Source organism: Malaclemys terrapin, chromosome 1 (genome assembly GCF_027887155.1).
Source record: "Malaclemys terrapin pileata isolate rMalTer1 chromosome 1, rMalTer1.hap1, whole genome shotgun sequence".
Taxonomy (NCBI): Eukaryota; Metazoa; Chordata; order Testudines; family Emydidae; genus Malaclemys; species Malaclemys terrapin.
The window spans coordinates 330,289,916-330,301,975 of record NC_071505.1 but is presented as its reverse complement, the minus strand read 5'-3'; the positions used below and the strand labels follow the sequence as shown (position 1 = coordinate 330,301,975).

Genomic DNA, 12,060 nt, shown 5'->3' with positions numbered 1-12,060 from the left:
ATGTGGTTTATCACATTGCGGTAATCGGCCTCGGTAATCTCCTCGAATGTCTCATCCAGAACGTGTGCAATGCGCTTGCGCAGGTTTATCGGGAGAGCCACCGTGGTCCTTGTCCCAGCCAGGCTAACGTGTCCTCGCCACTATGCCGCGAGGGACGGGGGGACCATTGCTGCACACAGGCAAGCTGCATATGGGCCAGGGCGGAAGCCGCATTACAATAGAAGACCCTCCCTTGCTTCACAGGTCACCCTCAGCAGCGAGATATCGTCCAGGATGAACTCCTGTGGAAAATGTTGGGACAGTGTTCAGTGTAGGTGCCCCCTGAAGCTGTTGGCTTTCCCCAAGGCACAGAAACCCAGAGGACAGTGCAGCCCTGAAACAATCAGTCCCCCTTACTCACCATTTTGAGACTCCTGTGGGATGTGTGTGCTCTGTTTCGGACGGGAAAATTATGCTATTGTGTAGACCCTGTGTGTTTTCTACTTCTTAAGTGCGGGGGGAATCATTACTCTGTCTGATATAAACAATTCTGTCTCTGTTAAATGTTGCGTTTTGTCTATACAGCTGCATCAACCTTGAGACCTCAGCCATCCCTCTTATCGCCTGCTCAGAGACTGCAAAGACTCAGGAAGAGACCGTGAAAAAGCAAAGAAGATATGCTACAAGAAGTGATGCGGCAATCTATTAAAGAGAATGAGAAAGCACAGGACTGGAGGGAGAGAGAAAGCAGGATCCACCAGGAAAATGCAGCGCACCGGTGGCAAAGCACGGCGCACAAGCAGCAAAGCACTGATAGGTTCATAAGCATCCTGGAGCGCCAAGCAGATGCTATCCAGGAGCTGGTAGCCATGCAGAAAGAGGAAAAGTACCGCAAACGCCACCCCCCCTCCAGCCCTTGTCCCAAAACTCTTTCTGTTGTGCCCCACTGTCACTTCCAACCCACTTTCCCCAACTTCCGTGTTCTTCACGCCACCCACTGCCTCCAACACCAGTATCTTCACCACCCAGCCCTGAAAACCACGACCCTTACCCTCTGCACTCAACCCCCATCCCCATGCAGTATAGCTGACCTGAAGTGCAGCACTCGCTGCACAGCACACCAGGCAGGACATACACGAATCTGTGATTGTACTGTTCCCCACTCCACCCCCTTGTTTCTTTTCAATAAATATTTTTTTTTCTTTTCAATAAATGGATTCTTTGGCTTTGAAAACATTCTTTATTATTGCATAAAGTAAAAGACTCCTTAGCCCAGGAAATAAACAGGCACTGCAAGTCTGCTTGTCTGCTTAGCAAACACCGATTCCTAAAGATTGGAACTACTGCACTTCACTCCCATGCAGGGCACCAGATATCACTGCTGGTTTTCAGCCTCAAATTACTCCCTCAAGGCATCCCTAATCCTTGCAGCCCTGCGCTGGGCCCCTGTAATAGCCCTGCTCTCTGGCTGTGCAAATTCAGCCTCCAGGTGTTGAACCTCGGAGGTCCATGCCTGAGTGAAGCTTTCACCCTTCCCTTCACAAATATTATGGAGGGCACAGCACACAGATATAACTGGGGGGATGCTGTTTTCGGCCAAGTCCAGCTTCCCATACAGAGAACGCCAGCAGCCCTTTAAACGGCCAAAGGCACACTCCACAGTCATTCGGCACCGGTTCAGCCTGTAGTTGAACCGTTCCTTGCTGCTGTCAAGGCTCCCTGTGTAGGGTTTCATGAGCCACGGCATTAATGGGTAAGCGGGATCTCCAAGGATCAAAATGGGCATGTCAACTTCCCCTACCGTGATCTTCCGCTCTGGGAAAAAAGTCCTGGCCTGCATCTTCCTGAACAGCCAAGTGTTCCGAAAGATGCGTGCATCATGCACCTTTCCGGGCCAGCCTGTGTTAATGTCAATGAAACGCCCACGGTGATCCACAAGCGCCTGGAGAACCATAGAGAAATACCCCTTCCAATTAACGTACTCGGATCCTATGTGGGGTGGTGCCAGAATAGGAATGTGTGTCCCATCTATCGCCCCTCCACAGTTAGGGAACCCCATTTGTGCAAAGCCATCCACTATTTCCTGCACGTTACCCAGAGTCACGGTTCTTCTGAGTAGGATGCGATTAATGGCCTTGCAAACTTGCATCAACACGATTCCAACGGTCAACTTTCCCACTCCAAACCGGTTTGTGACCGACCGGTAGCTGTCTGGAGTTGCCAGCTTCCAGATTGCAATAGCCACCCGCTTCTCCACTGGCAGGGCAGCTCTCAATCTCGTGTCCTTGCGCCGCAGGGTGGGGGCAAGCTCCTCACACAATCCCATGAAAGTGGCTTTTCTCATCCGAAAGTTCTGCAGCCACTGCTCGTCATCCCAGACTTCCATGACGATGTGATCCCACCACTCGGTGCTTGTTTCCCGAGCCCAAAAGTGGCGTTCCACGGTGCTGAGCGTGTCCGTGAATGCCACAAGCAATTTCGTGTCGTACGCGTTACGCGGCTCAATAGCATCGTCAGACTCCTCACCCTCACTTTGGATCTTAAGGAATAGTTCGACAGCCAAACGTGACGTGCTGGCAAGACTCGTCAGCATACGCCTCAGCAGTTCGGACTCCATTTCCCGCAGACAGATCGCGCTGCACAGAAACCGTTGAAAGATGGTGCCAAAGGTGGACGGAAACAAAGGGATTTCTGGGATGCAAAGCGATGCATCACAGGGCATTGGGACAGGACCCAGAATCCCCCGCACCCACTCCCCCTTCCCACGGCGCCAGAATGGGAAAAGGTGCTCTGTGGGATAGCTGCCCATAATGCACCGCTCCCAATAGCCCTGCAATTGCCGCAAATGTGGCCACAACAGTGCGCTGGGCAGCTGTCAGTGTGGACAGACTGCAGCGCTTTCCCTACTCAGCTGCACGAAGTCAGGTTTAACTCACAGCGCTGTACATCTGCAAATGTAGCCAAGGCCCTAGTGTAAAGGGAGCAGATGATGTCATGTCTCTGTTATATGTTGACACAACGCATCAGACATCGATAAGGCTGGAAAGTCACAGTGAGTTGAGGAGTTAATCCCCTATCCATTTGCTATTAGTGCATGCTTGTTCCTCATTCACAGAGCACCTGTTATTTTATTTAAGTTTCAAAGTACATCTGTATTCACCCATTGTAGAACTGATGAATGAAATTGGTTTTAATTGTTCATTTTATTAATGTAACTTCATAAGTAAAGTTTTATGAATGAAACAATATTCATTCATAAAACTGGTTACCCCAATAACTGGCTAATTAACAATTAAGATGCTTGTTAAAAGCCATAGCTGTTCAGTCAGCTGCCTTTGTAAGTTTCACTATCAATCCAATTCCTGCTTAAATCACTGAGACTTGCACTGTTTCAGTATTGTAATTTCTGTTCACCATTTATTACACTTGCCTACAGTGTAACTTCTGTTCACTGTTTGCCATCCATTATACTTATCTATATTGTAACTTCTGTTCACTGTTTGCCATATTGTAATTCAAACCCCATTTTAAAATGCTTACTCCATTTTGTAAGGGCTTGCTGCAACCTTCATTTTTGCAAACCCTGCTGTAACCTTATTAGTTTAGTTTAGATGTGTGAATGAGGTATGTATGGATGATGGAATCAACGGGCTCAACGGGTAGTGATCAATGGCTCCATGTCTAGTTGGCAGCCGGTTTCAAGCGGAGTGCCCCAAGGGTCGGTCCTGGGGCCAGTTTTGTTTAATATCTTTATTAATGATCTGGAGGATGGTGTGGACTGCACTCTCAGCAAGTTTGCAGATGACACTAAACTAGGAGGCGTGGTAGATACACTAGAGGGTAGGGATCGGATACAGAGGGACCTAGACAAATTAGAGGATTGGGCCAGAAAAAACCTGATGAGGTTCAATAAGGACAAGTGCAGAGTCCTGCACTTAGGACGGAAGAATCCCATGCACTGCTACAGACTAGGGACCGAATGGCTAGTAGCAGTTCTGCAGAAAAGGACCTAGGGGTCACAGTGGATGAGAAGCTGGATATGAGTCAACAGTGTGCTCTTGTTGCCAAGAAGGCTAATGGCATTTTGGGCTGTATAAGTAGGGGCATTGCCAGCAGATCGAGGAACGTGATCGTTCCCCTTTATTCGACATTGGTGAGGCCTCATCTGGAATACTGTGTCCAGTTTTGGGCCCCACACTACAAGAAGGATGTGGAAAAATTGGAAAGAGTCCAGCGGAGGGCAACAAAAATGATTAGGGGTCTGGAGCACATGACTTATGAGGAGAGGCTGGGGGTACTGGGATTGTTTAGTCTCCAGAAGAGAAGAATGAGGGGGGATTTGATAGCAGCCTTCAACTACCTGAAGGGGGGTTCCAAAGAGGATGGAGCTCGGCTGTTCTCAGTGGTGGCAGATGACAGAACAAGGAGCAATGGTCTCAAGCTGCAGTGGGGGAGGTCCAGGTTGGATATCAGGAAAAATTATTTCACTAGGAGGGTGGCGAAACACTGGAATGCGTTACCTAGGGAGGTGGTGGAGTCTCCTTCCTTGGAGGTTTTTAAGGCCTGGCTTGACAAAGCCCTGGCTGGGATGATTTAGCTGGGAATTGGTCCTGCTTTGAGCAGGGGGTTGGACTAGATGACCTCTTGAGGTCCCTTCCAACTCTGATATTCTATGATTCTATGAACCTCCAGCCCCAGCCTGTCCTGATTAAATAGAGTTCAAACACCAACGGCTGAAGATGCAGACAAGAGCTCTAACAAAGTAAGAAGAATCCACCCTAAAAAGAAAAGGTACAATAGAAGGAAAATCAAAGCCCGGTCCTAGGCTGAAAGTCATGTCTGCAATTAACGGGTGATCAATCACCAAACCCAGAGGCAGCGTGAAACAGCAAGACCTATAGACTCTGGATTCAAACTAAAGCCTACACAAAGGATGGTGAGATGGAAAACTTTGGAGGAGGGTAACATTCTGCTGCCAACATGGAAGGGCATCGATGCATGCCCAACAGAGACCCAGCTCGTCCTTGTGCCCTGCTTTCCTGGCCAGTTAGCCGCCACAAGCTACGAACCCAAGCTGCAAACTCAAGCCACAGACTCAAACAGGACTGGTAACTATGCAGCAGCTGCAGAACATCTGATGGATGTGTGTGTGAATGTGTGTGTGTGTGTGTGTATAGGTATTAGGTATAATGTGTGTGTATAAGGATTAAGATATTAGTTATTGGTCATAAATCAAATTGTTATCATAATAAATGTGGCATTTTATCTTGTCCCCTTTAATAAGATCCTGCTAGTTTTTATTGGTATAACACCATGTAGTGCTCCAGTTGCCTATCCCATTAATTAAAAATTACAAACAAACATAGACAAAGGACTGCCCAGAAATATATCCACCTCATCCCAGATGGTTAACCAGGAAGGGAAAAGGAAGGTGGGCAGAAGGCTAATAAACCAGGGCTCCAGCAGTCAGGGTGGGGTAACGGTCCAGGTTGAGTTCTGAAACCGAGGGTTGCTCAGACCTCCCCAAGTCCCCAATCAGCGCTCTCCACCCCGCATGCACAGAACCAGGGTTTTGGAGCTGTGCTCCAGCTCCGCTCCAGGCAAAAACCTGCAGCTCTACTGCTCCGGGCTCCACTCCAAAGCCCTGCTAACAGAACAGTCCCCTCTCCACCTCCTCTGCCCCAGGCACGGAGCTCCCCACCCAGCCCTTTCCACATCCCCCCCCATGCACAGAGCGCCCCATCCAGCCCTCTCCAGCCCGCATTCACATATCGGGCCCCTCTGCACCATAGGGTGACCAGACAGCAAATGTGAAAAATCTGGACTGGGGGTGGGTGGGCAATAGGAGCCTATATAAGAAAAAGACCCAAGATCGGGACAGCTGGTCCCCCCCCCCCCCCCCCCATGCAGCGCTCGCTCGCTCTCCCGCACAGAACGCTGTGCCGCTGGCTCCTCCTCCCGCCGGGTCAGTCCGGGGAGCCGCCGGCCTCGGGGAACACAAGTGCTGAGAGTCGCGTTCTGCTCATCCCGCCCGCTCCCGGGCGCGGGACGCGCTGATTGGCTGCAGGGCTCACGCGAGCTGCGCGGGGGGCGGGTTTGGCCGCGAGTAACCCCGGACGCGCGAGCTGCCCGCGCGACCTTTCTCCTGCGTTAGTGGTGCCGCGGCGCCCCCTCCCCGGCGGTCGCAGGAGAGCGGCAAGATGGCGGCGCTGAGCAAGTCCATCCCCCACAACTGCTATGAGATCGGGCACACCTGGCACCCGCACTGCGGCCAGGCCTTCGTGCACATCACCCGCGGGGCGCTGGCCGAGTCCCTGCGCATCTACGGCACCCTCTACCTGGTGAGCCCGGACCCGGGGGAGGGGTATGGGCAGGGCAGGGCCGGGACAGGGGGCAGGGACGTGGCAGAGGCTGTGGGGAGAGGTGGGATGGGCATGGGGGGAGGATGGGCAGGGGCTGTGGGAGGGGAGAATATGGGACATGGGCTGTGTGTGTGGGGAGTATATGGGGCATGGGCTGTGTGTGTGGGGAGTATATGGGGCATGGGGGGAGGATGGGCAGGGGCTGTGTGGGGGGAGAATATGGGGCATGGGGGGGAGGATGGGCAGGGGTTGTGGGGGGAGGTTGGGCAGGCCTGGGGCAGGGATTGGGGGGGATGACATTGAGTAGGGTGGAGAGGATCAGGACAAGGGGTGGGGGCAGAAGGGGACAAAGCATCCTGTGTCTGGTGACCCCTGAATGGGACAGGGGAGATGGGGGGAGGGCCAATGGGACAGGAGGCGGAGGAGGTCACCAGGGTGAGTTCTGTTGGAGGAGGAGGGAGGAAGAAAGCCCTTGACCTTCAGGGACAGTGAGGGGAACATGGATGCAGGGCACTGGGGATGACCGCATCCTTTACCTGGAGAGCGGATCAGGAGGAGATCCTAAGGGTGTAGGTAGAGAACCATGGTGGTACAATGGTGGCATCCCTGTCTTGTGAGGGGATACCTACCTGGGTGAGGCAGGGTGTTGGGGATGGGGTGACTTTGGGGAAATTGGGCACCATTCCTGGTGCTTGAGATACTCCTTCCCCAAAGAGGAAACTATGTGTGTAGGGGTCTTTTTAGATAGGGAGGCTTCTGGGATGAATTCTGATGTAAGATTAAGGTATGTTACTCCTTATTTTGGAATGCATCTGGAATGAGCATCCTGCCTCTCTTTCTCTGCACCCTGTACATCTTTGGGGCATCTGGGATATGTCCTTCCTGCTTAACTGTAGATATTCTATCCCACCTTTCCTCCACTTTGGGAGGTATCAGCTCCTTTCTAGGTACGTTTTTTTCTCAGGCAGTTATGTGCTTGCCTCTTGCTTACCTCTCCTTCACTTCCATCAAAAATTTGTATTCCTCATTTTAAGTATACGTATCCTACCTTTAACTATGTAATTTACAGGCCTCTGTATCCTGGGGAACATGTGCAGAAGATTTTATATATAGTTATAGTTATGTGAGATGTATCTTCACTTTCCCAGCAGCAGCTTTTGAGGCCCGATGAGATATTTTCCTAATTTGACTAGGTGAATAGTGATATTTCATTTGGCAAGAGAGAGATTGAAATTGGCAAAATTTTTATGCTGTTTAAAGTGGTGACAGGTTAAGAGAGAAAATTTAGGGTGTTGATCATTCTGTCAATAGCATCTGTGCAGCTCCCATTGGAATCAGTGGAAACTGCATTTGTAAAATTAAGAGGACAGTCAGGCTGACAATATGTTAAGCATGGATTGTCAAAGGAGCCTAAGTAGACTAGGCACCCATTTGATGGATGTTGGGCACCTAACCCACTTAGGTTCCTTCAAAAATACCAGCTTAAAGATTGATTAAAGCACTTCACGCAATCCTTCCTTACAAGAGAGGGAAACTTGAAGATCTTAAAGTGAATCCAAAATGAGTAAGACTTATGGCACGTCTGAACCCTGAATTGTAACAGCACTCACTGAATGAAAATCGTAACAGGCTTGCTTCTGAGTTAAAATTAGTTGTTCCATACAGAGAAGTCCACACACCAGTCTTTACACATCCTTGTTATTTTCGTTTACCATGCTTAACTTTACCCATGTGAGTGATCTCATTAGCTTCAGTGGGGCGTACCACTTGTGAGTAAAGCGAAGTGTAAGGTGTTTGCAGGACCTGGAACTTTGTTTTAACAACTCACAGCAATGAGTAAAAAAATCCAAATTGTGTGAAGAAAAATCAAATTCTGCATTTTGTGTATTCTAACTGTAAGTGCCTCCTGTTCTATGTGCTTTACAGCTTCCGTTTCATCTTCTTAATTTTATCAGTGGGTGGTTAAGTGCTGTTTCCAGTACTACTTTAGGCTCTGTCCTCTTCACAGCAATAGAAATTTACGTGCCTGGCCTTGTTCTCTACTAAGCATGTAATTGTCTCTGTCTGTCTGTCTGTTTCTCTGATGCCACAAGTTAATAAGTTAGGTAAGTGGAGATTAAACTAAACAGCTCATCTTCCAAAAGTTTGTGTGGGAGTAAATTAGAGTGAGCAGACAAGGAGAGAGTGACTGGCCAGAGGCCAGTGGTACGGAAATGAACACATTTGGGGACAATTGTGAGCCATAGTCCCAATTTGTAACCTCTACAGCTTACACTTCTGAAATGTTTGCCCACCTCTCTGTCAATTATGGAGACTGACTGAGCCAATTAAATGTAGCCAGCATTTGATGAAAATTATTTGTAAGTGAAATGTTGGCCAAAACCAGTCTTTTTGTATCGTTAAGCAGTCCTGATATTTTTTTACACACCCATGTAATGTGCTTAAATGTACTTCGGGTAAAAATAAGCCTGCAAGCTTAGTGCTCCAACTGTCTTTAGCTTTGCTTCAGTTAATTTTGGAAAATCTTTGCCATTGACCTAAAGTAAATTGACAGCATCCTTTAAGGAGTATATTTGACAGTCAGTATACCTAAAATCAGCTATATAAGTAAAGCTGTCAATATTCATATAACTATCTTGTTATGATGAGCCTTGTTGCTATCTGTTATTTGTATTATTGTAGTGCCTAGGAGCTTGAATTGTGGAGCAGCGCCCTGTTGCATGAGGCATTGGACAAACACAGAACAAAAAGAGGCTGGATAAACATTAAGTTTTAAAAGTAACTGCCCCTAAACTGCAGTTTGTCAAAATAAATAGTACTTTTAATTGTAGTGTCCTTACTTTGTTGTCTGTTTACTTGGTAATTCTCAGTGGGTCTTCCTAACACACATTTAGAAGCTCATGTAGGCACAAATAGCTTCTGAGATGCTTATCCAATCCATGCTATGACTCCTATGGCCTGCCATTGCTCCCTGCGTTATTTACCCAATTTACATCCAGAATACAAAGTGTCTGCTCTATATTGGTAGGAAGGGTTTTTGAATGTTTGTTCAGTAACTCATCATTGAGGGACCTCATTTGTGTAATTGTGTTGTTTTTGGATCTGAATAGTTGTCTTCCTCTTGTCCCCCCTCATTCCCCGTGCCATCTTCCCCAACATCTTCCTTGTTCTCAATCCTGTGAATCTGGCCATTCTACAAAGGGATTTGAAAATAGACTGTTTATACTGCATGTCCAGACCTCTATCATAAATACAAAGATCAATTTACATCTAAAGGGTGCTTTTGCTCAGCTTTGAGCACCCATTAAATTTGCATGTTTGTCTTTGAAAATTCCACCAAACATGGACTCCCATGCAACTTGTGCATAGCAAAATGCCAACTTATACAATTTCTGGCGTGCCCAACTACTACTTCAAGCCCTAGATCAGTGGTCACCAACTGGTCGATCGCAATCTCCGGCGCACAGCGGAGCTGCCACTAAGACAGTGGTCCCGGGGGCGGGGGGCAGGGGTCTCCCTCCGCGTGCTGCTCCTGCCTGCAAGCATCGCCCCCGCAGGTCCCATTGGCCGGGAATGGGTAGCTGTGGCCAATGGGAGCTGCGGGGGCAGGGCTTGCAGAGAGGGGCAGCATGCAGAACCATATGTTGTGCCCCCCCTCCAGGGGCTGCAGGGGCATGTTGGCCTCTTCTGGGAGTGGCATGGGGCAGGAGTAGGCAGGAAGCCTGTCTTAGCGGCAGCCAGCCTGCACTAGCAACCAGGAACCGCTGGAGAAAAGTCCTGCCTGGCGCGAGGCTGCACTCCAAACACCAGCCCTGTGCCCCCTCCCGGAACCTGCACCCTGAACCCCCTCCTGCACCCCTAGCCCTGAGCTCCCTCCCAGAGCCAGCACCCCATACCCCCTCCTGCACCACAACCCCCCTCTAAAGCTGGCTGCTCAAACCATCTGCAGAGTACCCAAAGGAAACCATTTGCCAATACACATGCTAGTCATGAGTGTGAATTTGATGTGTCTAATGCATCACAATTCTCAGTGAAGTTAATAGGAATTCTGAATCAGCTCCTTTCAAGCTCAGACCTTTGGTAGTCCGAGTGTGACTAAACCTAGAAGCCAAGAGAAGATCTACATTCGCTGGTATTTTTTACTTGCATCCACTCAGTTTGAGTGAGGAAGAATTTTTCTCTTCATTATACCTACAGTTCGAAAGCCACATAAATAATAATGTTAGTGATGTGGTTTAAAATTTTTAGCTAAGAAAAAAAAGTTAACTATGAAAAGTTATGTTTTTCTTCAAATGCAAGGCCAGTTGCAAAACAATATCACTTTTTACCCTTTTCAAGGAAACCTATAAAACACGGGGCTTGTTTACATTTGGTATTTTTGGACCAACTGCATCAGTACAAAAAAATCTGTAGTGTAGACAAGCCCTAATCAGAAATATAGTATTCAGAAGCATTAGGGTGACCAGATCACAGGGATGAAATATGGAGGGAGCGGGGTGGCGGAGCAAAGAAAAAAAAAGAAGCAGTTTTGCCGGGGGCATTAGCAGGCCCCAGCCGTGCCGCCGGATCGCACACAGCGCCCCGGTCGCATGCGCTGCCTTCCCCACGGAGCCTCCCACCCCCCGGGCACATGCGGCACGTCCGGCCGACTGCGGGGAGCCCCGCACCTCTCCCGCTTGGCTGCACTCTAGCGGCTCCTTCCTGGCGGGGCGAGCTGTTGGAGCGCAGCCGAGTGGGAGAGGCGCGGGTCTCCCCGCAGGCGGCGGGGAAGTTTATTGTTCGGGGGACCCTGGCCGGCTCCTCGCCCCTGTCTGCCGGCTGCCCTACCTGGGACAAGTCTCGCCCCCGCAGCCTCTCTCCGCCGCGTGTCTCCGGCGGGTGGCCCACACCCCTGGGCCGCGCTGCCCACCCGGGCCCTGCGCGCTCCGCTCTGCCCTCGGACCCACCGCGCTGCCCCATGGGCTGTAGGGCTGGAGCTGCCTCCGCGCTGCACTGCAGCGCTCCCGGCCCTGGCTGGCCATGGCCCGTGTGCCCAGGCTGCCGCACAGGGGCGTCTTCTCCCCAGGCCCGGCTCGGGATCCAATGAGGCAGTGAGGGAGCAGATCCAATGGGGGAAGGAGGAGGCGGAGTAGGGGTGGGGGGGGGCGAGAGCCCCTCCGGGTTCCGCCTGTGCACTGGAGCGGAGGGCAAAATTGTTTTTGTCCAGTGTCCCGACCGAACATCGGTCAGGACGCGGGACAAACAAGCAAATATCGGGACAGTCACGATAAAATCGGGAGGTCTGGTCACCCTAAGAAGCATGCACCTCTTGGATCAGACTCCACATAACTGCAAGCTAAAGATCTCACGGAACTTTTTTTGAAGAGTAGTGAATAATGCTGTTATACTGAGTAACATTCTAAATCCTCTCTCTTTGTCACAGCAATGGAGCCAAATATCCAAAACTGTGAACTGCTGAGTGCTGAATAGCCGCTCAGTTTGCTTACACCTTAGTGCACCACATGTATTTAACTTACTACTTTGTAAACTGTTTCTAGATAACTTGAACATGAAAGGTGATGTGTAAAGCTAAATAGTCTCCTTTTTCACAGTTTTCATTAAATCCTTGACCGGCCAAGTTTAGTGGAGCTATAGAGGTTTCTCCCCACCAGATATATTCTTTCATTTAATGAAGCCAGGATTGATCTTTACTCTAAATAAGGGAATTTTCATTTGCCTC

The 12,060-nt window shown here is 49.7% G+C and overlaps 1 protein-coding gene across 2 annotated transcripts in view; it reads left to right on the top strand.

The window, feature by feature from the left end:
- Positions 1–5,989: 5,989 nt before the first annotated feature.
- TMEM135 (transmembrane protein 135) overlaps positions 5,990–12,060 on the top strand; it is a 387,359-nt gene continuing 381,288 nt past the window's right edge. The window contains exon 1 of one of the 2 annotated variants that reach the window (XM_054015686.1): positions 5,990–6,320. In XM_054015686.1, coding sequence (XP_053871661.1) covers positions 6,180–6,320 — 141 coding nt within the window. In that variant the 5' untranslated portion in view covers positions 5,990–6,179. The remainder of the gene's footprint in view (positions 6,321–12,060) is intronic. The other variant, XM_054015688.1, reaches the window with a different exon arrangement.